A 24812-nucleotide genomic window follows, 5' to 3' on the forward strand; every position below is an offset into this window, starting at 1 on the left:
ATATCTTGAAACTAAATATAAATCATTTTGAATTTACTGTGATATTATTTGCTGTATTTCTGTTGACGTATTAATGATATGGGCATGTCTACCTGAAGTAGCTCTTAAACATGAACTTATTTTTATATCTGCTTGGCTTTGAATGCACTGAAAATAAAGCCTCGTGTGAATACATTTTGTTTCAGCAAGAGCTGATCTACTTCACATTCAGCAGACAGGGGAGCGGGGAGCACACTGTGAACCTCAGCCTTCTGCTCCAGAGATGTAACGAAGTCCAGCTCTGGGTGGCTACAGAGATCTTGCTCTGCAGTCAGCTAGGCAAGCGTGTGCAGCTGGTGAAGAAGTTCATCAAAATTGCTGCCCAGTAAGTTTCCAGCGGTGAAAAGTGCTTTTTTTTTTTTTTAAATCTCCAGGAGAAAGGATTTTTCCCCTTCTGATGATAAGCAGGGCTAGGGGATAAAAGTGTAATATTGAGTTAAGTGACCAAATGATTACAAAGGCCTGTTCTTGAATATTTATGTATTTGCATTTGAAGTAGTTCTATCTTAAAGTAAATGTCAAAATAAGAGAGTTCTGTGCTTAGAACTAATAAGCAGATGGTTCTGCAGTGTGGCTGGCTGAACTCTAGTAGGTTAGGAAAATAAGGGAAGGTGATGTAAGGGAATGAGAATTCCTGAGGATCAGGTGCATTCTGGACCCCTGTTCATTGCTTCTTGATGTCCATGGTGCCAACATTGGCAGGTGCATTCAGTAGAAGACCCTGTCCTGTACTGACCCACCTCAGCTGACCCCTGAGCCTCACCTCCCAGACGCACCTCATGCCCCAGCTACTCTGAATATGTCTCCTATGTATGCTCTCTAAGTCTGAACACATGTTGGCTCTAAACAAACTTCCCTAGCAACATACTGCCATTCTTCAAGACCTTGGCAAAATGTTACTTTCTTTCCACAGACCATCCCTGACCTCCAGAGGAAGGGTAACTTAACTCCCCTCTGCACATACATGCTTCTTACCTTTTTAGTTCCTTCACTGGGTTCTGCCAGCTTCCAAAGGACAGGGCTGCTTCTAATGAATGATCATGGCTGGATGCCCAGCATAGACTGTGGTAAATAGCAGTGACTCAGTAAATGTTGGTTAAGTGAAATTTTAGTAACTTGCTGAGAACGTCTCTTAGAATACCAGATTGGTATCCCAAGACTGTTCTTTGGACAGCTCCCCAGCGAAGCAGGCTGTATTGATCAAAACCTTCTCCAGTTCCTTCTGCCTCCCAGGCTTCATATTTTATTTCTCCTTTGTCTTCCAAATTAGTTTTTATTATCACACAGTTCTCAGGCACAGTCATCTCTCGGTGTCCTCTGGGAATTGGTTCAAGATCCTTCTCAGATACCCAAGATGACGCCCAAGTCTCATATAAAATGGCATAGTATTTGCATGTTACCTACATACATCCTCCTATGTACTTTAAGTCCTCTCTACCTTCCTAATACAATGTGAATGCTATGTATATAATTGCTATGCTAATTGTTTAGGGAATCGTGGTGCTGTACGTGTTCAGTACAGACACAACCATCATGGGCCTAGCTACATACTCTATGACCTGTGACTGGTTGAACCCACAGATTTGGAACCCATGGATGAATATGTATTGATTCCTCATTTTACATGCAGATCTATATAGGTTGTGTGGGGAAATCAAAGCAATTCTGCTTTGGAGGAGCTTGCCATCTCCTGGAGATATGTCTGTACCCCCCACTGTGCAGGATAGAATGTAGAAGTGCCCTAGCAAGAGATATGATATAGCTGGAGGGAAAACTCATCCCCTGAGAGTGTGGAAAAGGGATCGGGAAACCCTGGTGAAGAAGGTAACATTTGAGACTCTTAGAATTCTGAGTGGGATCTGAGAGTAGGAAGTCAAAGAATACTGCCCATGACCAACAGTCACTGGAGACAGGAGCAGAGGCTGAGGCCAGGGAAAGCCCCTTCCACAGATCTGACCCGCGATTGGTTGTGGACGGACATTTGTAAGGAAGTCATGGGAAACCTAGCTGCAAAGGAAGACTTGACCAAACCATGAAGGATCTTGACTTTCATTTGCATTGAGAAGGCAGAAAGGATCCACTGGAAGTCTGTGGGCAGGGGACTGAAATGGTTAGCGTTGTCCTTCAGAAAGGCTGTCCTGAACGCTGCACGCAGACTGCTGCAGAGCAGGAGATCCAGAAGTGGGCTGTTGTGTCTACTGGGGCAAGAGATCACAAAAGCCCCTGTCTGGGAAGAAAGAAGAGATGGCAAATAGGCCTAAGTCTTGGGCTGCTTTTTTGCTGAACACTTTTTTATTTTCCCTTAAATTTGGCTTGTATATTCTAAAATGGGCTATGATATTCCTGAAGGTGAGGCTCTTTTGGGTAAAAAGCTTTCTTATAAATACCTGTTATGTGAAGAAATAAGGTCGTTAATGTTCCAAGGAGTAAATGATACCACCCAGTTCTGTTCCCAATCTAAGATTATATCTATTCCTCAGGGAAATGAAATATATTCACATTTTTTCCATATAGCCCCATGCTTTTGAATTATTTATGGTACTGGTCTCTATCCTAGCTTTTGGAATAGAACGCCAACAGAAGCATAAAGTTGAATTCCTTATAATCACACTGGTAGGAATAACCAAGGGAAAACAGTAATTTCCACAATCATGAAGTGTTTTCCCTGCCTGAGGCTTCCTATTTGCATATTCATGTTCTCCTCCTCCCACCCCACCCCCACCTTTGTGGACCGAGTGTATTTTATTTCCTCACACAGAGACAAAGGCACATTTGCCAGGCTGGAATATTTAGTGTCAGATAGTCTGTTCTTATGGAATGAATGACCCACAATAACAGGATTCCAGATGGGAATGGTAACTGGTATTTGCACTGTACCATTTGTCTTTTACAGAAATTGTGTTAATTCAATTCTTTCTCTAATAGATTTGAATATTAGCTATAAGTGTCTGGTTTTTTGTTACTGTTTTTTAGTACTGGTGATGGAACCCAGGGGTACTCTACCTCTGAGCTACACCCCCAGCCCTATATTTTAGTCTTTATTTTGAAATGGGATCTCACTGAGTTGCTAAGGACCTCAATAAGTAGCTGAGGTTGTCTGTGAACTGCGATCCTCCTGTCTCAGCCTCCCAAATGCTGGGATTACAAGCATGCACCACAATGCACAGCTTTAAGAGTGTGTTTCTAATGTTTGGCTAAAAAGAAAAGATTTTTGGGCCAGGGAAATTGTGGAGATCTGAAAGATAAAAAATGGGAATTACATCTAAGATTTTATAAAAGAATTCTGAATAAAAAGATGAATAATAAATTTTTATATAAAAAAAGAATCAAACTATTTTCTCAAACATTCTTGTTTTCAACTACAGTGAGTGTTGTGTGAAAGGCTTGTTGTATACTAATCAGTCATATGTGGGCAGAATGTAAAAAACTGAAATATACATATACTCTAGCCCGAAGGATATGCCGAAGGGGATGCAGTAACCAGCGGGGTCTCCATCAGGTGGGAGCACCCAGGAGGGAGAGACCACAGTCCAGGTGCTTCTTGGCAAAGTCCCATATTTCAAAACATCATAAGAGATGGAGCTGGAGCCAGACATGGTGGCTCACGCTTGTAATCCCAGTACTTGGGAGGCTGAGACAGGAGGATCACAGGTTCACGGCCAGCCTCAGCTACGTAGGAGGCCCTCTGCAACTTAGTGAGACCCTGTTTCAAAATAAAGAATAAAAAATAGGGCTGGGGGTGTATCTCGGAGGTAGAATGTCCCTGGGTTCAATCCTTAGTTCCACAAAAAGAAAGAAAGAAAAAGAAAGAAAGAAAGAAAGAAAGAAAGAAAGAAAGAAAGAAAGAAAGCTTTCAAGAGGTGTGATAAGACAGGAAAGATAGAATGAGAAAAATAAATGGCTGAAATAGGCTAGTTTCGAAAGTATTGAAGCCTCAGGCAGCAACAATTCTCAAAAACAGGTGGGCATCCAGGCATGGTGGTACACCACCATTATCATTCCAGTTTTGGGAGGCTGAGACAGGAGGAAGACAGGTTCAAGGCCAGCCTCAGCAACTTAGAGAGACCCTGTTTCAAAAAAGAAAAGGGCTGATGTGTCCCTCAGAGGTAGAGTGCCCCAATCCCCAGTACTAAACGGTGGGAGAGGAACAGATGGGCCTCCAAGTCATACCCCAGGGGCTGTCTCGCTTCAGTGTATTCATGAAATAGCAAGCAGAGTCCACCTAGGAGAAACTGGACATGAACCAAGTGAGGGGGTCAGCTGGACTGAAGTCCAGACCCCCCCAGTCACAGCAGGAAGAGCCCAAAGCTGGCAGGACTTAGAGGGACGGACCCTACTGCTGGAGGCCCTGCGGTGGGTGGATGCAGGATGTGCACCGCCCCAGGTATCTTCAGCCTTCAGTGTGGAAACAGCAGTGCCGTTCCTCTGTGCTGTCTGTGGGATCCAGAATTCCCTCCCTGCCTTGCTGCCCAAGTGCAGCTGGACTTACACAGAGCTGCCCTGGCAGAGCACAGCCTCTATTTCCCGAGTTACTTTAAAAGCCCAAGACATTTCCTTGGATCCAGACTGTATGTTTCTAATTGACTTCAGTGCCATAGGAAATTGTCCTAACTTTGAAGGATAGCAATTTGTGGTATGTCTAGAACCTTTAAAGACTTCGTAGCTTTTGTTCAATTATGTAATGACCAGGAGTCTGACTTAATGAAGAAAACCATACAGAGTAAAAAACTGTATACGCAAAGATATACAGCATTCTATATAACATTCTATATAACATTATAGCATTCTATATAACAGAAGCATTCTGTATATATATATTCTGTGTATATATATACATATATATATATATATATATATATATATATATATACATCTGTAGCATTCTATATAACAGAAGGAACTGAAAATAACTGACAGGACAGCACTGGCAGAAAAAGGAAACAAATTGTGGAATATATTCTTGTTTTGTGGTACTGGGAATGGAACCCCAGGGGCCTTCTACCTCTGGGCGACACTCCTAGACCTATTTTATATATTTTATTTGGAAACAGGGTCTCACTAAGTTGCTGAGAGCCTCACTAATAGCTGAGGCTGGCTTCAAACCTGCACGATCCTCCTGTCTCAGCCTCCCAAGTACTGGGATTACAAGTGTATGCCACCACACCCGGCTATGGAATATATTCTTGATAAAATTTCTTGTAACCATTGCTGCTAATAGTTGAGAATCCATAGTATACATTATAAAAAGAATATTTATCTAGAAAAGCAGGAAACGGAGTTTTTCATACCTCTATTTCCAAATTCCCTTTGAAACCTTGGAGGAGACGTCACGGATGTGGTGGCATCTGCAGGCAGCTGCACTGGCATTGCTGTAGGTGCCTGATACTGTGAACCTGCCCACTGCCAAACACGCACTGAATTATTAAGGCAGAGCTGTGTCTTCACTTTAATCCATATCACAGAGAAGTTCTGGTCTTCTGCTCTCCAGATAAAGAAGTGGAATTCCCAGGCTGTTCTTGCCCTACTTTGATAATGAGACGTGAACGTGGTTAGCAGCAAGCAGGGTGCTACTGACCACAGATAGGTGCCTAGTGTCCGAGCTTTCTCTCCCAGTGGAATGTTGATCAGTTGAGGCCCTGGACACGACTGATATGTATAACAAATAACCTCCTGGAGTGAATGGAGCGCAACATGATCTTCTTTTTCATTTTATTTCCTTATTTCTTTAATTAGCTCTGTAGTATTTGCCACACTTTAAGTGCATACATAAACAGTAGCCATTTTATTGTCAGCAAAGGACAGACCAAATAAAGAGGTGGAACTCTAACTGCACAATCAGAACATGGTGTATACTGAGGAAAGTGAATTGAAAGGAGCAGCTGTAATTGTAAATGTGTACCCTATCAAGAGCACTGACCTTCGCCTGAAGACGAGGAGGAGCCATTGCGTAGCGGGGAGTCACTCCTTTCTCCTGAGCACCGGCTGAGGGGCTGCGCTCCCCCCAGGGCGGGGAAGGGTCTCAGGCTGACCCTGGCCTGGGGTCTTTTCAGCTTTATCTTCTGTGATCACGGTTGAAGGCCCGTTTCCTCAAAGTGTGCTCTTGCTTCCCTTTATCCCATAGCTGCAAAGCCCAGAGGAACCTGAATTCTTTCTTCGCTATCGTGATGGGTCTGAACACCGCTTCTGTTAGCCGCCTGTCACAGACCTGGGAGGTGAGCCTTGGGGTTCCCTGGGCGAGGGTCGGCGAGGGGAGGAGATGGGAAAACATAGAAAGGAAATGTTTCAGGGAAAGCCTTTCACTAACATAAATTGGTTTGTGGTCTGGGAATGCGGCTCAGAGGTGGAGTGCTTGCCGAGTATGTGGGAGGCCCTGAGTTCAATCCCCAGTACCACAGAGATAAAATTTATTTAAATGGTTTAAACGAGATAAACACTACTACACTAAAAATGTGAAAAGGGATGTGTCACGGTGATAGGGAGCATTTTCATTAAATGATCTTTAGAATGGTTCTCTAAAATTTATGAAAGAGCTGAAAATCATAAAGTGTTCCCCAGCTACCAGCGGCCTTCCCCCGAGCTCCACTGTCCTGCCAGCCGGTCCTGTTGCTGTCTGACCTGCCTGACAAGTCGTGCTCAGAAACGGGCTTGTCGTGGCGCCCACGAACTCAAGTTCAGGGTCTCTCACCTGCCCGGATCCGGCAATATACTCACAGGGGGGATGCCTGTCTTTGCAAAATTTGCAAAAGTACATTAATCTCTTTTTCTTTTTCTTTTCTTTTCTTTTTTTTCTTTTTTTGATACTGAGGATGGAACCCTGGGGCATTCTACCTCTGAGCAACACCCCCAGCCCTATTTTTTATTCTTTATTTTGAAACAGGGTCTCACTGAGTTGCAAAGGGCCTCACTAAGTAGTAGCGGAGGCTGTCCTGAAACTGCAGTCCTCCTGTCTCAGCCTCCCAAACGCTGAGATTACAAGTGTGCGCCACCACACCTGGCTCATATTCTTTTTCTTAAAGAGAGCTCACAAAATACAATAAATTTCAGGCCTCCCAAACATTGGCTCTGCTTCTTTATATGATAAGGGGTCTTGAGGTTAAGATACAGGACCCCACTCAAGTTTTTCACATGGCCCCTGAGGGTTTGTGTGGAGTATGAACCCAGGGCTCCCTTACACCAAGCCAGGTAAAGCTGTGGGGCTCTGCCCCTCTGTGCCCACCTTTCTTTCCTTCACTGTTCTTTCCTTATTGACAGCTGCCTCTTCTCCCTACTGGTCCAGCCTGTGTGCGGCTCACATGACCTCTCCCTCCGCAGTTCTACCCCGCACTCTCTTTGTAGACTCACCTTCTGGTAGAGTGGGGCCACCCCCGGTAGAAGGCACTGTAGTGGCCCAGGGGTCAAGGGTCAGTTCTCCTTAAAGGGCTTCAAAAGGAAATAAATGAAAGACTTGCCCACTCTGGTTAGGCCAAAAGACATTCCCATACATCCTAAGATTGGGGGAAATGGGCCACAGACACCAGGCTGATCAGAGCAGGAGGAAGCAAGTGGCCAGCAAAGCTCTATGGAGAACGGGGTCTGAATTTAGCCTCAAAAATACTTTGCCAAATATTGAGAGGAAAGATCATGATCTCCAAACAGTTCATATTTAGTCAACGAGTCGACTGCCTGCCAAGCAGAGTGTGGAGTGTGCATGTGGCAAAGGAAGTCTTGACCCAAGTTCTGTCGGGCCCAGGTGGCACAGGTGGAGGGACCATTCTGCCCAAGGTAGCTGGGAAAACTCTAACAAGAAGCCCCAGGCCATGGCACCATGGCGCATGCCTGAAGTCACAGCTATTCTGGAGGATTACAGGTTTGAGGCCAGCCTTAGCAAGAACCTGTCTCCATATAAAAAATAAAAAGGGTTGGGTGTGGCTCAGTGGTAGAGCACCCCTGCGTTCAGTTCTAATGTCACTCACGTGCATGTATGTGCGCACACACACACACACACACACACACACGAAGCCCTGAGCAGCAGGGCCATGGTTGGGGGTGGGGTGGGCATCCCAGGCAGAGGGGACCACAGGATCTCTAGATCTGGTGACTAGGTAAATGAAAGTGATCATACTAACCCAAATACGTAGTAAAGGAAAAGAAGAAGGCTTAAGGAACTAAATCAGAGGTCAGCAGATCTTTGGGTAAAGGGCCAGAGAATACATATTTTAGGCTCTACAAACCATATGGTCTCTGTTACAGCTGCTTAATTCTGCCAGTGTAGTGTACGAACAGCCATTGTCAATAGATAAATGAAGCTCATGACAGTGCTACAATAAAACTTTATTTACAAACACAGGAGATGGGCCAAACTTGGGTCATGGCTTTCCTCTGCAGTAGTAAGTCAGTTTGAATTTGCCACCAGGACATTAATATAGGATATACAACAGACCAAGATATACAGCTCAAAAGAAAGCCTGCAGTCAGTTGTAAAAATCTGCATTTTCTATCTCGTTCATTTTTTCTTCCATTCATTGGGAGAGAGAGAGAAAAAAGTTTTCAAACAGCTTAAGCTACTTGTTTGCTATGAAAAATAGGTTCAAAGTTATCAAATTTAAAAATCTATAAATAAATCAGGTGTGGTGGCGCACACTTGTAATCCCAGTACTTAGGAGGCTGAGACAGGAGGATTAAGGGTTTGCAGCCAGCCTCAGCTATTTGGTGAGGCCCTCTGCAACATAGTGAGGTTCATTTCAAAATAAAGAATAAAAAATAGAACTGGGGAGGTCGTTTGGGGGTAGGATGCCCCCGGATTCAATCCCCCATACGCACACAAAAATCTATAAATAATTTAAAATTTTAATTACTGTGGGGCTTGTCTTATTATTTTGGAGCATTTTGGAAACGGAACAACTCACAAACATCATCCTGAATGTTGTTGTTAGTGTGAACACCTGGACTTTCTCAAGTGTCAGCACAGACTGTATTCTTGTCATGCATTGTCTCTGTGTGTTGAAGAAACTGGAATCAGAGCAGAGGCTCAGCAGAAGCACAGCTGGAAAGGGGCAGAGGCAGAGTTCACACTGAGCCTGAGCTCAAGAATGAGCTCTCCACCACAGGCATCTGAGTGAGCGTGAAGGCATCCAGGCCTTCCCTCGCTCCCCTTCCCCTTTGGCCTGCATTTTTATTTGGGAAGATGGCACACGCTCCTATTCCCCGTCATTCACATGCCACCTGTTGGTGTGGTTGGGCCTTATAATTCAGGGATTCTACCCATTAAAGTGCAAGCTTCATCACTTAAGGTTTCCATGGCCCCTCACTAATTCACCCTCTGCTGTAAAACACAAGTATCTCATTTACATAAAAAATGTCAGCCAACATCATTATTTCTCACTCAGCAAGGCTATTAAGAAGGTGAAAGCATTTGTCAAAGATAGGATGTGGAGCTGGAATCCAAGTTTTTATTCAGTAATCACTAGCATGTGGAATATCTAACCAGTTAGATCCCTAAATCATGTGACTGTTATTTTAAGCTGTTTTTAACATTTCTACGCACTGTTATATTAAGGGGGCAAAAAGATTGCATAATGAGAAGCAATTGGGGGAGCCAGATGATACAGGTGTCTGCGTTCAGAAAGCATAAGTGAGCGTGACTGAACCAACACGCCTCGGTTTCTCAGAATAACTGACTTGTGCGACCTTTTGTTGTTTGTTTGTGTTTGTTTTTAGAAAATCCCTGGGAAGTTTAAGAAACTTTTCTCTGAACTTGAAGGCTTAACAGTAAGTAGAGGGGCTGAAGAGGACTTATTCTTTAATGTTAGTGTCGCGTTTCCCTCTAGATTGCAGAGGGGGGTTTCTGCATCCCATTATCAGGGCGCCTGGACTAGTTTACTTGCATAAGGAATGAAGCAAGTTGACAGTCACTGTTCCCTCTCCATAAAGAAAGGTGGTGAGCCCTTTCAGTGTGATTTTCAGAAGGCAGATTTTTAAGCCTGGTTTATTTCAAAGCCTATGAAATTAGGCAGTACAAACTTAGTGCAATTAGTGCACTGTGCATTGTTCTTTCTTCCTTTTCTCCTTTTTACTATTTCTTAGGTTTAGGTACAAAGTTTATAGTTTCTTTTATAGCACAATGAAACAGTGTTCTCTTGTTTTCTCTGCTTTTTTTTTTTTATTATTAGGGCTGTTTTTATTTGCATGGTACCTAACAAAAGACTTTGAGGTTACCTTCTGATAGAAATTATGCAAAGGAAACTGTATTTAAAGAACCTCTTTGAGGAAAATAATAGGGCAATCAAAAGGTGTCTCTCTTACCGTCATTTCCCATTACTGTAAACCAATAACTGAGCTTCATTCCTAGATTTCCTTTCCTACTTAGTGAGCTTATTCTCCTCAGCAACCATTATCTACTTCATTGTGAAGAACTCCTCTGTATCTAAGTCATGTTCGAATTATGTAGCAAAGTGAATTTGGAATTGTTGCTATGGCAAAATTGATTTTTCTTAATCTGTGTAATCTACTCGGTTTGGCAGGATCCTTCCCTAAATCACAAAGCCTACAGAGACGCATTCAAAAAGATGAAGCCACCAAAAATCCCTTTCATGCCCTTACTGCTTAAAGGTAATAGTTTCCTATCTTTTATACTTTGTAATTCCATCTTCCAGAAATTTATTACAGTAACTGTAAGAGGCAAAAGGGGAATCTTGCTTTATATTTTATAATAATTTTGATATTCAGATCTAACTGTGTTTACTTATAATAGTTTTTCAAATATTGAATTACTTTTAAGATACCTACAATGGTTAACTGTGCTTGAGCAGATAGATGTCAGAGCATTTTCACTTGACTCATAAAACTTAACACTTGGAAACACCTGTGTTTTTATTTTACTTTGCTTCTCAGCCTTGTGTTATTTTCTTTGAGTCTATAATGTACTTAATTCAAACAAGAGTAAGGCTGGCAGAAAGAACCCAGCTGGTGATCCGTCATGCTCTGTTTACGAGCTGAGTTTCAGAGGCACAGCCACGGTGTGCTGTTGTGTGAGACATACCTTTGCTCAAAGCAACATGATGAGCCAGGGGTGGTGGCGCTTGCCTATAATCCACCCAGTACTTGGGAGGCTGAGACAGAAAGATTGCAGGTTCGAGACTAGACTCATCAATTTAGCAAGACCCTCAGCATCTTAGGGAGACCCTGTTTCAAAAAATTTTAAAGTGGGGCTGGGGGCATAGCTCTGGGGTAGAATGCCCCTGGGTTCAATTCCCCAGCGTGCACTCATGCGCACATGCGCACACACACACACACACACACAACATGATATATGAAGATTATTGGTAGAAAGTGTACTCTCTGCTTTCAAGGGTGGAGTCCAGTTGGGAAAGTGTTTGACAGCCCGGAAATGAGACCACTGATCATGAAAACTGCCAGTTCAATTTACTGGAAGCCAGAGGTGGTGATACACTCCTATAATCCTAGCAGGTAGGAAGCTGAGAAAGGAGGATGGCAGGCTCAAGGCCAGCCTTGGCAACTCAGTGAAACCTTCAACATCTTAGTGAGACACTGTTTCAAATTCAGAAATGTAAAAAAAGCCAGGGTGTAGCTGAGGAGTGCCCCTGAGTTCAATTCCCAGTAGGGGAAAAATTATATATAATATATTATGTATATAATATATTATATATACATACACACACACACACACACACACACACACACACACACACACACACACTGGGATCATGGGTGATCTCTCTTTTAAACTAAGAGGACCAAGGAAGGAAAGGGAGCTCTTGGCAGTCTGGCCTATATTTGTGACATTCTGTAGATATCTTCACCTATGCGCTTCTCGGGGGGGAAAGGGATTTGGAAAAATTTCTTGACATATTTTGATTGTTGTCTAAGGGATTTTATGGGAATATTCCTTCATACACCGTCTGCCCTTTAGAGGTAACTTCCGCTGGGTCAGGACCCAGTGCCTGGACCCACAGGCGTGGGAGTGCATGGGAGCCGTGCTGCCGGCCGGCCGGCCACCCTCATGCTGGCCTCCTCCAGTGCCGCCCACACTGGAATAAAGCCGGCATCCCCGTTCAGCTCTGGGTAGCCGGAGCCTGGAGAACTGCTGGGAGTTGCCATGCCTCCCTGTAGCCCCCCCGCCCCATTTAATCTTCACCTTCTAAGAAGCAAGAAACGCTCTGAAACGAGAGTATAAGAGCAATTGAGAGCTGCACAGAAAGCTGAAAACCTTCCCTTGAATGTAAATGGCTGAAATAAGCTGTGATTGCAATGCTGGAGTAACAATTTAAAAGTTCATTTGATTTTCTTGTATTTATTTGCTTTTAAGATAAGTCTATTTGAACTCCTGTTTTTTTTTTTTTATGTGCAAAATAAAATGCTTTCAAAAGGAGGGTGGGGGGCAGCAGGTAGAAAGTAACATTAAGAATCACTTATACACAAATAGGGACAGATGTGGGAAAGGAATTAATTTTGGTAATAAAAAATGCTGAAACAATAAATACTTTTAAGGTAATGAGAAATCGGTTGACAGTATCCCCTTGGCTTAATTAGATATGAGCAGAGCTCTCTGCTGTATGTTAGTGATTCTTCCCCAAAAGTGTTTAATGCAGTCAAGTGTCCCGCACTTACATCTTAGCAATTTTCTGCTCTACTGAGTTTATCTAGACCATTTTGTTGGCAGCAAAACAAATTTTCCTTTTTTCTACTGAAAATACATTCACTCATCAAAAGAAAAAGAAGTAAGTTAAACATTTTTTTTCTCATTAGAAGCCTTCTTATGGGGCGGGGTAAAGACTCTGGAGTTTAAATAAGCATTTATTTTTTCTTTCATCTTTATTATAAAAATTACACAATATCAGTGTCCTTTCATATTTAAAGTTACCATTTTTGTTTGAAATCATTCCCAAAGGAAAATTATATGAAGATTTTAAAATGAAATTTTATTCCATTTTAATGAAATTTAATTTTTTACAATTTCCCCAATATGAAATATTCTGGAGAAAATACACGATTTAACTCTTGATTTTTTTAATTGCATAACTTTTTTTTAAAGTCATAATGAAATATCTTTAAGCAACTGGCTTAATTTTCAGTGAAAACTCTTTTTCTTCTCTCTTTTGTATCTTTTGTTTCGATTTGCTTTTAATTAGAAAATAGGACCAAATTGAGCTCCTTAGGTTTTAGGGAGATTAGACCTCCCCTGTTTTATGGTTTGAGTCCTGGGAAGCATGCAGATTATCAAGTAAATGGATTACCTGAGGGCCCTTCTGGCTACCGACCTCTTCTTCCCAGTTGAATTTCCTTGCCTTTTGATGTACTCTCTCCTACTGCCCTGTGGAATAGGTTCAGAATGGGATAAATGGGAGGCCCTAAATCCATGTTGGGAGAGATCCAGCTGAGCCAGGCCGTGCGTCTGAGTGGTGAGGGCCCTGCGTGAGCCCTGGAGGGCATTAGAGGGAATTATCACAAGGTGCCTGAGGGTAACGGAGGCTCCTGTGAGAGTTGAATGTGGATCCGGGAGTAAAGGTTGTTAGCGCAGATTGTGGGCTGTTTAAAGGAAAGGACTGAAGGGTGTTTGTGGCCAGCCCAGGCCCACAAGCCCTCACCTGCTGCACAGCTGCCACCCCTCTGCGTCCTCCAGGCCCTGAGGGCTAGGCCTGAGGAAGCTCCCAGGAAGAGCAGAGGCTTAAGGCAGGAGGGGATGACTAGGGAAACCCTGGAAGAGCTGCCAAGGTCAAGGAGATGCCAGGCATTCAGCAGGTTGACAGGAACTGGAAGTCAGAAGAGTCCAAGTCCTTTCAACTTACAGAGGCTGCAGAGACACCTGGGTGAGGAGGCCCAGGCTCGCTGGGTCTGAATCCTGGTTCTGACCCTTGTGACTGGAGGTCTGAGCCAGCCACAGGCGTCCTCGAGGCCTCCGTTTCTCCATGGGCTCACTTCCTAGGATCTTGCCATTTGTGAGAATTAAATGAGATGATGCAGGTGCCACACTTCAAGCAGATCTGACATGGCCGTCACCATCCTCATCACTGTCCTTAGGAACATGGAGGCAGAGAGGATGATGAAGGAACATGGAGGCAGAGAGGATGATGAAGCCTGTGACGCTGGGAAAAGGGACCAAGCAGCTAAGAACCGTATGGGGCCTGGGATTCTCAGTAAGGTGGTAGAGGCCAAGCCTCCAGGCTGTGTTTACTGTAAGCAGAGTGAACACAGTGTTTTATTTACTCCCTACTGAAAGTAAAAGCTAACTCTGCTGACAGTTGTTTTCTAAATATTGTGTCACTGAGTTAAAGATTGCAATTACTTTCAGAAAGCACAGCTGGGAGATAATAGAGTGACCAGAGTTTGTTAGAAGATTGTAGCACTGATTGTGGATCATTTTTCTAAAGGGGGGAAAAGAACAAGGCCATGCACTAGGCCATGCTAGGAGCTGTGTGCAAAGGACACCTTGGGCAAAGAGTTCTATCAATACCTGAAAACTGTGAAATTGTCGTCACTTCCTGGTGAACTCAAAGCTCAGTGGTCCATGATGGGCAGGCAGATTTCTGCAGCACTGTACCTCACAGCGGCCCTGAGGGACCAGCAGAGGAGAGGTTATGATGAAATGCACGTATGATCCCTTTCTGTTTATAGGTTTAAAACGGTTCTTTTTCTTCTTTTCCACCAGGTCATTTTAATAAGGGTTTTGAAATGTATTTCTGCATGCTTGGCCTTCTGTATTTGTGATATAACATGAACATCTGCTTTGCTGTTAAGTTGTAGTGTGTTTTTTATTGTGATCCTTGTCTGGAGGGTTTCCTAGTACTCAGTTACGGGCCCTCTGGTCTGAGTTTATAAACATCATTCATTTTCAGAGCATCACCTGCTGTGTCAAACACGCCTAATCCCTAAATTATTAACTTTTGAGGAGACACTCCTTTGTCTTTTGCAGCTAAGAGGAGGTTTTATTTGAATCTCCTCAGTGCCCCTGCCTTCTTTTTTTACTGGTGTTGGGGATGGATCCCAGGTCCTGGCGTGCCCAGCAGGCCTCCCCAGTCAGCTGGACCCTCAGTTCTGAGCTCTTTAAATCTTGTGAGTCTCAAAACCAAATTTAGCTTTCCCTTCCTCCAAAAGTATTCTTTCATTCTGCTTCCCTTATATCTCTATTCCCATCAGAGATGCTTTCTCTTACCCAATCAAATGGGCCAAATACCTCACCATTTTTAAACTTGCCTTTCTTCACTCACTGTGTGTGTGTGTGTGTGTGTGTGTGTGTGTGTGTGTGTGTGTGTGTGGTACTGGGGCTGGAACCCCGGGGCATTCTATCTCCAACCTACACCCCCAGCACTATTTTTTATTCTTTATTTTGAAACAGGGTCTCACTGAGTTGCAGAGGGCTTCACTAAGTAGCTGAGGCTGGCCACAAACACTTGGTTTTTTGGTTCCATAACTTGGCTATTATGAATTGTGCTGCCATAAACATGGGTTGCATGTATTGTAATAATGTGCTGATTTTGTTCTGGGAAGATAGCAAGGAGTGGTCTATCTGGGTCACCTGACGGTTCTATTTATAGCTCTTTGAGGAACCTCCATACTGATCTCCATAGTGGTTGTACTAATTTATAATTCTCCCAAAAATTTATAAGCTGAGAACCAAAAATTTAAATGTGAATATCTAAGTATTAACTGTTTTAAACAAAGCAAGCCCCATACACGTTGCCAGAGATTTTTTTATCAAGCATATAAATATTAAAATTCTGTTATTTGTGAGTGTTCATTTTTTTTCTCCTCAGTTTGGGTGTAAGGACATGTGGGTCAACTGAATGATAGAATAATGTTAGCTTATACCACGCAGGCTGGAAAAAGATGCTTCACTGAGAATGCAAATTATGTCCTTTTAGTGATGTTATACTGATCTTCCCACACACACATGCACAGAAATTAGACATCTTACATCAGATATCATACTGATTCAATTCCAAGTTGCCTTACCAAACGCATGGAATAATTCCATAAGGTTTAAGAAAAATTCCCAAGTTGCATTGTTTCTAGACCCTTCAGCCTTGCCCCATGACCCTTTTCTAATGTACATATATCTTTTTGTTTTTAACTTTCAGATGTAACATTTATTCATGAAGGAAATAAAACGTTTTTGGATAATCTTGTCAACTTTGAAAAACTGGTAGGTAATTTCATTATTCCTCCCTCTTCTCGCTGTATAGGAAGTGTATATGTTTGTCCTTCTTGCTCCAGGAAACAGGTGCATTAAGAAATCATCTCTAAGCCCGGCATGGTGGCCCACACTTGTAATCCCAGCATTTAGGAGGCTGAGACAGGAGGATCTGGGTTCGCGGCCAGCCTCAACTTAGTGAGGCCCTCCGCTACCAAATGAGACCCTGTTGTTTCAAAATAAAGAATAAAAAAAAAAAAGCATTTCCACTGAACATGGATCTCTAGGAACCTATTTACTGCACATTGAACCTTGTCGATACACGGTGTGTTCTGGTTAAAAATGAGTACGCTAGCAAGATTTTGAGAACCAAATCTGGAAGCCTACCTTCTAATTTTAGAAGTGGCACTTCATTAATTGGACATCAGTGGCTGAGTGTGTATTGCAGAACCAGAACCAGAAATAAAAACGGAAGGCGCCTGTCTGGAGTTCACACTCATGAGGTCGAGCTTTGCCGCTTCGGTGCCGTCTCCTGACCTCTCAACGTGCTCTGCTTTTGAGGCCCAGAAGGAGAAGGTCCTCCTGGGGAGAGGCGTCTGCTCCCAGTGCCCACACTTGGATATGGTCCTGGGATTCATGGGACTTGTGTGTGAAGGGAAGGACCGGCCCTTCTCAGCCTCAGAGCCAGGGCCTCCCTGCTCCTGAGTAGGCGGTGCCCAGTCAGTCATCCCCCCATGGTCCTGAGTGCTTTATTCTGCACGGGGCCCCTCCAGCCATGTCTCCTACCCTCAGGTAGAGAGTCCCCTGGAAGGACTGAGCTACGACACCCGAGAGGGCTCCAGAGACCCATATGACTGCCCGAGGAACGGATCTGACAGATGAACTTTAGTGTCATAGATTAAACGTTCCATCATGGTTAAGGATGGTCCCGGTAACCCATCTCCAGGGACCCTGACCTTTGAGTGACCTTTTCAGTAATGGCAGTGGACTTGCGTGGGCTCCTTCAGCAACTGACCCCCGCGCCCTGTGAGACTCAGCCAGGCCTCTGAGAGGCGGTTGATTGAGGCGGGGGCCGCAGACCACGTCTGAAGGCCGGTACAAACTGACACATATTTACGTGAGGCTTGGCGTCTGGCCTTTGCCTCCCGAGCGCCGCTCTAACCATCTCCCCACGCAGGCAGCGGCTCCTGAGGCCGACCCTCCAGTGACTTTCCACAGCTTGCTTTTCCATTCCACTCTACACACTGGACTCGAAGCTCTAAGCAGGTTAATCTCCAGTGTTGGGGTCCATGCCTCCTTTGCCTCTTGGCCAACACGTCAAGTCAAGAACACCAAGTGAGCTCTGTAGAGCATCGTGAAGACAGGGAGGGGGCGTCCCACTGAGTGGAATTCCCTGTAAAGGTCTAGCAATTCTTTTCCTCCGGCCCAGGAAGGACCTGGAGAACAATTGCACACTCTTCACAAGCTGATTGTTGCCAATTGTTAAGGGCAGACTCCTGGTTGACCTTCTCCCTAAAGTCATCTAGTGGTTTGTTAAGTTTATTGTGTCATTTCCCCTCAGATAGTGTCACCAACAGGAGAGAACAATTCCAGCCAGGCGCAGCTGGGTGCCGGGGGAAGATTCCTGCACCTTTCTGCACTCTTCCTTCTTGGCCCCACCTTTTCTTTTCCTGCTTTCTCCAGCGATCCACCCCAGGCCTTTTAATGCCAGCTTGCGCGTGTGAAGACTCTCAGCTAACCTCGGGGGCTAAAACAAAGTCTAAATGACGCAAATTTCATTAGGAGCGATAATGTAGCCTTAATCCTTTAAGGAAGTTTAAGGAAATTGAAATCGCTTGGCATAAGTAGTATTCTAAGTTCCTAAAGAGGAGAAATGAGAAGGTGGCGGATACAGTGGTACATGCACACAGCCCCAGCGGGCACACACAGCCACCAGGCATTTCTTTGTGGTATTTCTTTATGGTACCTCCGAGTTCCTGGTCCTCAGGGCAGGTGGCACTTGGGGCTCAGCATGCCTCAGGCTGGAAGGCGGTGAAGTTAGATGTTTTTTTTTCCAAGAGGAGAAAATTTTTTTTTTACATTCTACACACACCTGTGTTATCCTTGGATGCTAGAGAGAGAATGAGCCTGACCTTCCTAGTAGAGACAGTGATTTTTTTTTAAGAGAAGTGCTTCTTAGCCAAGGACAGGATTTCACTGATGATAAAACAGGATCATCTTTCACAATAATGAACCAATAGAACCTAAGTGAATTAACTTGTGAGAAGCCAATTCCTCGTGATGGATATTAGCCTAAGCCAGCCCGCAGATAATTCGGCGTATTATCTTTATCTGACCGACGCAGGCCTGCACATTAGATCAGACCACATGCAGATCCAGAAGTGCTCACTGGGCCTAAGATTTCTCTGGTTCCCTAGGCTCAGTTCCTCGCTGCCTCAGCAACTCTAAATGTTTCTGTCTCAAACCATTAAGTGGTGAAGAAACAAAGGGTCTCTCCTTTTCTTTGCATCTGTCAATATTAAGAGCATCATCTTTTACCATATCTCCCTCCCCACCCCCTTCAGAAAGCCCAGAGATGAGAATCAGGACTCGGGTTTCAATCCCACATGCAGAACCAAGCCTGTATCGGCTCGGCCTTGCCGGAGCCGGGCAAATGGCACATGATAGAAATCAATGCGACGCCGCAGCGAAGACAACGAGAAAACTGTCTAGGGAATGGGGATGAAATTTAGGGAAGGAAATTTAACAATACACTCGCCAGACATGAGTCGGGTCTCATTTCCTTTGCAAATGCTACTTGAGCGGCTGCTGTAATCACTGCCCCACTTAGTTTTCCACTATTGAGTATACATTAGCAGAACAGCTGTGAGAACAGTTTATTCAGTAGGTCATATTCAAATAATATTTCTGTTCTGCTAGATTTTAGGTTCGAATTTTTGTGTGTGTATGTGTGTGGGTCTGGGGATGGAACCCAGGGGCATTTGATCTCTGAGCTGCACCCCCTGCCCTGTTTTTTTTTTTTTAATTATTCTTTATTTTGAAACAGGGTCTCACTAAGTTGTGGAGGGCCTCACTGAGTAGCTGAGGCTGTCTGCAAACCGTGATCCTCCAATCTCAGCCTCCCAAATACTGGGATTACAAGCGTGTGCCACCACACCCAGCTCAAAATTTTTTTAGTTTTAACATTCTTCCAGTAATAATTTAGGGTTTTCTGTATGTGGGTGAGCCTAGGTTCAGTGTGTACAGGCAGGATGTGAAAGATGCTGGCCAACTTGGGGGACTTTCAAGGGCCAGAAAATAAGTGATCTCAATTCTCCAGTAACAAGATGCCAACTGGGCTTTGTTTGTTTGTTTGTTTGTGGTGGTACTGGGGTTCCTGGAAGCCCTTCTACCTCCAGGCTACACTCCCAGACCTATTTTTACTTTTTTTTTAAATTTGGAAACAGGGTCTCCTAAGCCAGCGCGCACGGCTGGCTTCGAACCTGCGCGATCCTCCTGTCTCTGCCTCCCGAGCGCGGGGATTACAAGTGTGCGCCACCACACCCGGCAGACAACTGGGCTTTGATATGAAATAAAGTTGGGAGTTACTGGAGGCCTAGATAGCGAGGACTTTAAAAGAAATAAATTAGAATGCTGAAGATAGTAGGAGGGGCTGTACATTATAAACAGAAATGGACTTTGTTAAGATGCTTACATGAGCCAGGTGTGGTGGCGCATGCTTGTGATCCCAGTACTTGGGAGGCTGAGACAAGAGGATCACAGGTTGGCGGCCAGCCTCAGCTACTTAGTGAGGCTCTCTGCAACTTAGCAAGATCCTGTTTCAAAATAAAGAATAAAAAAAAATTGGGCTGGAGGTATAGCTCAGAGGTAGAATGCCCCTGGGTTCAATCCCCAGTACCACACACACACACACACACACACACACACACACACACACACGATATTCATACTATATGAAACGTTCATCTTTCGCAAGTACCTCGCCTCTGCCACCATTTGAGCCTTTGAGTCCACAAGACTTCCGACCTCCCTTCAGCCGACCCCCATGGGTCTGTGTGTATGGCATGCAGTAGGTGCTGAGAGTGCAAAGCCTCCTGTCCTACCCACTCAACTGGAGGAGAAAAATCCAATAGCAATGATGGGGACACATGCCACTATGCACAGTCCAAAGGACAGGAGGGCTGGGGAGAAAGGAGCCCCCCAGGCCCAAAGGAAGATCTCAGGTGGACTTTCCCATGGCTCAGAGTCTAGCAGCCCAGTGTGGGAGCTACTGTTTCTGCAAAAGAGCACCAAATACTCTTGTATTCCAAGTGCAATATAATCATTAAAATTATGTCCTGCTAGGCATGGCGGCTCATGCCTATAATCACAGCATTTGGGAGGTTGGGGCAGAAGAATCACAGGTTCAAGAATAGTCTTAGCAACATGGTAAGACTCTTAGCAACCTAGCAAGACCTTGTCTCAATTTAAAAAAAAAAAAAAAAAGGACTAGGTGTGTGGCTTGGAGGTAAAATGCCTGTGGGTTCGATCCCCAGTACCACACACACACAAAAAAAGAGTCCAGCTCCAAGTATGGCTAAGGCTCTAATAGCACACCCTGCTACTACAGCAACACCCTAAATGACCCTTCCATTAATGTGTTTCCTTTCTTTAACCTTCCAGCACATGATTGCAGACACTGTTCGAACCCTGAGACACTGCAGGACCAACCAGTTTGGTGAGTAATTGAAGTCGAGCATAGAATGTCATTTGACTGTGCCTTGGTCCTGACTGTGGCCGTATCACAGTACTTGGTGGCAAGAAATTCCGTTTGTAAGGTATAATATGTCTATCTGTATGCCTGGTATATGGCATATTCTAGATGCTCACTTTCACGGAATGTTTGGGGTGTAGAGAAAGGAAGATAAAGCAGGTCACTATCCCCTCGGAAATAAAGTGTGTATTGTCCAGGTTGACTTTAGACAACCAGAAGCTCCCAGCCTGCCCCAGAAACTACTCCTTTGCTTTCTTGTCACCCCAGAATTAATTAGCAGGCCTAGCCCCTGTGACCTTGCCCCTGACCTTCTTGTTTGGCCCTTCCTGGAATAGCACTATAGTTTGTAAAGGTGCCTAAAGCAGCCTTCCACGGTCTTTTCTCCAACAAAAATTTCCTGTGTGGCTGTGCCCGCCAGCCGAAAATGTATGTTTCTGAGCACTTTTGTAGAATCCCCACTGCGGCTCTGTATATAGGAATATTTGTTCCATTTTAAATCTCCAGCATAATTGGCACTGTGTTTAAGTGGCGTTAGAACATTGCAGGAAGGAAGGAAATCAGCTTTACTGAGCGGAAGGAGCTTTCACATGGGCAGCGGAGGCCTGACACCAGTCCTAGTGAATGGGGATTATTAACCCTCTAAGTGCAGAGCAGAAAACCGAGGCTCAGGGAGGCCCCTGGTCGGCCAGTATTCACACTGAGCGCCCCGCCCAGGCTCCCTGCCCATGTGCTTTGCTCTGCCTTGTATAGATACTCTAGATATAAAGAGTCATTTTTAAGTTATACTGGGGTTGACCCAGGGGCATTCTACCTCCAAACTGAGACCTTGATGCCAGCCTCAGCAACTTAGGCCCTCAGCAACTTAGTGAAACCCTGTTTCAAATAAAAACATTCATTCATTGAGGGACACTAGTCTGCATGTTTCCAGGTATGGGCAAGAGGGCTATATTGGCCTGGCTGGCCTTGACCCTCCCACTCACCGGGGGATGACCACATAGCAAAGAAGAAATTTAAATAACTATCACACCAACTTGTGTTCTAATATTTATATATTTTTAAAAATTGGGTTGGGACTGAATTATCTGAGTCCATTTTAACAGTGTTTTATGGGCCTCGTTAACCAGTCTGTATTCAAGTTACCAATTATGAAGTGCCTTTTTGTTATCTTTTAAAGGTCTGCAAACTGACAACACATTTATTTTTACAGCATCATATTTTCCAAACCAATGTTTATTTAACCAAAAGCAGTTTCTCAGTGTCTTCCAGAGGAGGCATTCTAGAATGGAACAACTTTTTTTTTCATGGTAAAGAGTTTTATCTCCCAGTGTGACACATGGGAAGCCTTGAGTTCCATCCCCAACAAGCATCACACACACACACACACACACACACACACACACACACACACACACTTCTAAGAGTCACAAGGCACCCACGCAGCCAGATCTTAAATTATTCCCTCACAAAATGTATTTGTCATAGAAGAGGGGTGGAAAGCTTTCACCAGGAGAAATGTAAAAAGATGCTGCAGTGAAATGGCTGAGCTTCTGGGGGTCCTTCCTGTAGCATGAGCTGAGGTGCACCTGCCTGTGCGTACATAAAGCAGGGAATGCGGGGGTGGGGGTCACCATCCCTCCTGGTTCCCTGCCCCATGCAGTGCTGTTCCGCCGACTCCTCACACAGCAAGTTGTTTTGGTTTCCTGTTTCTTTTTGACCATGCTACTGGGCCTGCTCCATTGTCCCTGGACTTTACCCCTGGTTTCTTATCAGCGCCGTCACCAGCAGGGCACATGCATGCTCGCGGTACACGAAGCCTCTTGTGGCCCCTAGGTCCTTTGACGGGCCTGGCCTTGCCTCGCCCTTCGCGGGTAGACCAGCCCACGCTCATGCTCTGGACCTTGGGCTCGGTCCTGTAGTATCTGCTTATCCAGTTGTTCATTGTAATTCTTTTCCAAAAAAGTAAGGATACCAAAGAAATGTACTAAACCTAAATAAGAAAAGAAAAGAGCTATTGTGTTTGTATGCTAAAACAAATGATCTGATTCCTCACAATTCTATAGTGAGATATGCAAGGAGTGCAGACCATTTAAACAGGCAGTTACTAGCTGGGCACGGTGGCGCAGGCGTATGATCCCAGTACTTGGGAGGCTGAGACAGGAGGATCACAGGTTCAAGGACAGCCTCAGCAAGTAGTGAGACTCTCATCAACCTAGTGAGACCCTGTTTCAAGATAAGAAATTTTAAAAATCAGAGTTGGAGTATAGCTCAAAGGTAGAATGCTTCTGAGTTCATTCCCCAGTACCACCAAAAACAAAACCAAAAAATAGGCTGTTGCAGCCAGGCGTGGTGGCGCACGCTTGTAATCCCAAGCATTCGGGAGGCTGAGACCGGAGGATCACGGTTCGTGAACAGTCTCAGCTACTTAGTGAGGCCCTCCTCAACTCAGTGAGACCCGGTTTCAAAATAAAGAATAAAAAATTGGGCAGGGGCTGTAGCTCAGAGGTCGAATTCCTCTGGATTCAATCCCCAGACCTGCAAAAAAAAAAAAAAAAAAAAAAAAAAGGCAGTTGCTGTGAAAGGTCGTACAGCACGGGGCTCAGACAGTGGTCGCAGAGCCACAGGGCCTGGGTTTGAATCCCAGCTGCGCTACTAACCTGTGAGGCTTCTCTGTTCCTCGCTGCGGAGAGGGGTGGCAGTGTGACTTCTACATGGGGTATGTTAGATAATAACTGCTATACGTGCCTTGTTGGTCTCACAGCCGCCCTGAGGATTGTAGCCCTAGCTGGAAAGGCAGGGGTATCTTGTTAGCATGAGGTCACCTACTTCACTAGTGAGGACCAACTGGGAAGATGTTCTCCAAGCCTTGTGTGGGGTTTACTGCTATTTAGAAAGAGCATCGCTGTTCTCTTGAGAGTCACTGTTGACATTTCTTCTACACAATAGGAGGTGACCTATCTCCAAAGGAGCACCAAGAGCTGAAGTCCTACGTCAACCACCTGTATGTCATCGACAGCCAGCAGGCCCTGTTCGAGCTGTCCCACAGGCTGGAGCCACGGGCGTGAGCCCACCCCCGTGACGGCAGCACTTGGAGCTACGGGAAGGTCTCTGTCCAGCACGTTGCTTCCCTGTGAGAAAGACGTTGCTGAGTTTTATCAGCACACCAAGGCCCACACAGGAAGGCCAGCCAAAGTGTGTTCAGGAAGTGATGTCAGCCCTGAGTTGGCAGAGGCCCCTCCCCGCCGCTCTCAGAACGAGAAGGCAGAAAGAGCCAGAAGCATTCTTGGGAAGGAGATGTCTGGTTTCTTAGAATCATGTGGTTGATCCAGTCCCGGTTCCAATTTGACACGTGCCAGCATCCAGAGGAGAAATCACGTCTTTACAGTGAACAGATACTCCATTAGGCGTGTGCATCTGCAGGAAGGCCTTTCACCTTGCCTGGTGTTAGAATGCCATCTAAGGCTGTCAAAGGAGTGTGAGCACCTGAGGAAGCGTGGCCCCTCTGGGGAGAAAGGCGAGGTCTCTGTCTCCATACTCTGACATCACCCAAAGCCACTGTGTGGAAGAGCAGGTGCTCGCCAGCCAGGCCCCACTGTGCAGGAGAACGTCCAGGCATGTCCTGCTTTGCATCCACAATCGCTCACAATGTGTGCTTGCAGGTGAACTTAGTTTCTGTGCATCTGATTTGCAACTCTAGGCAAGGTAGACTAAGTTGCTTTGCCATTAAGGAAAAATAGTAGTCTTTAAGAAATTGACTCAATGTTTAATTCCTGGGGTTTTTACACAAACATGCACACACACGCATGCACATAAGCAGACTCCTGTTCTTATTGGGCATAATATGATTTTGAAAAGGCACAGTGCCTGCTACGCTGTAGGCATTGGTAGCCGCTTGCT

At 44.8% G+C, this 24812-nt stretch overlaps 1 protein-coding gene across 2 annotated transcripts in view; it reads left to right on the forward strand.

Annotated features, from left to right (window-relative positions):
• The window catches only part of RAPGEF5 (Rap guanine nucleotide exchange factor 5), a gene marked incomplete at both ends in the record, with an annotated part of 259218 nt that extends 235238 nt beyond the window's left edge, over positions 1–23980 (forward strand). For both annotated transcript variants that reach the window (XM_080701542.1, XM_080701543.1), the window contains 7 exons: positions 186–364; positions 6161–6251; positions 9736–9786; positions 10539–10626; positions 16113–16177; positions 20828–20882; positions 23862–23980. In XM_080701542.1, the coding sequence (XP_080557668.1) occupies positions 186–364; positions 6161–6251; positions 9736–9786; positions 10539–10626; positions 16113–16177; positions 20828–20882; positions 23862–23980 (648 nt within the window). The remainder of the gene's footprint in view (positions 1–185; positions 365–6160; positions 6252–9735; positions 9787–10538; positions 10627–16112; positions 16178–20827; positions 20883–23861) is intronic.
• Positions 23981–24812: the final 832 nt, after the last annotated feature.

This window comes from Muscardinus avellanarius, assembly GCF_963383645.1.
Source record: "Muscardinus avellanarius genome assembly, chromosome: 9".
Classification (NCBI taxonomy): Eukaryota; Metazoa; Chordata; class Mammalia; order Rodentia; family Gliridae; genus Muscardinus; species Muscardinus avellanarius.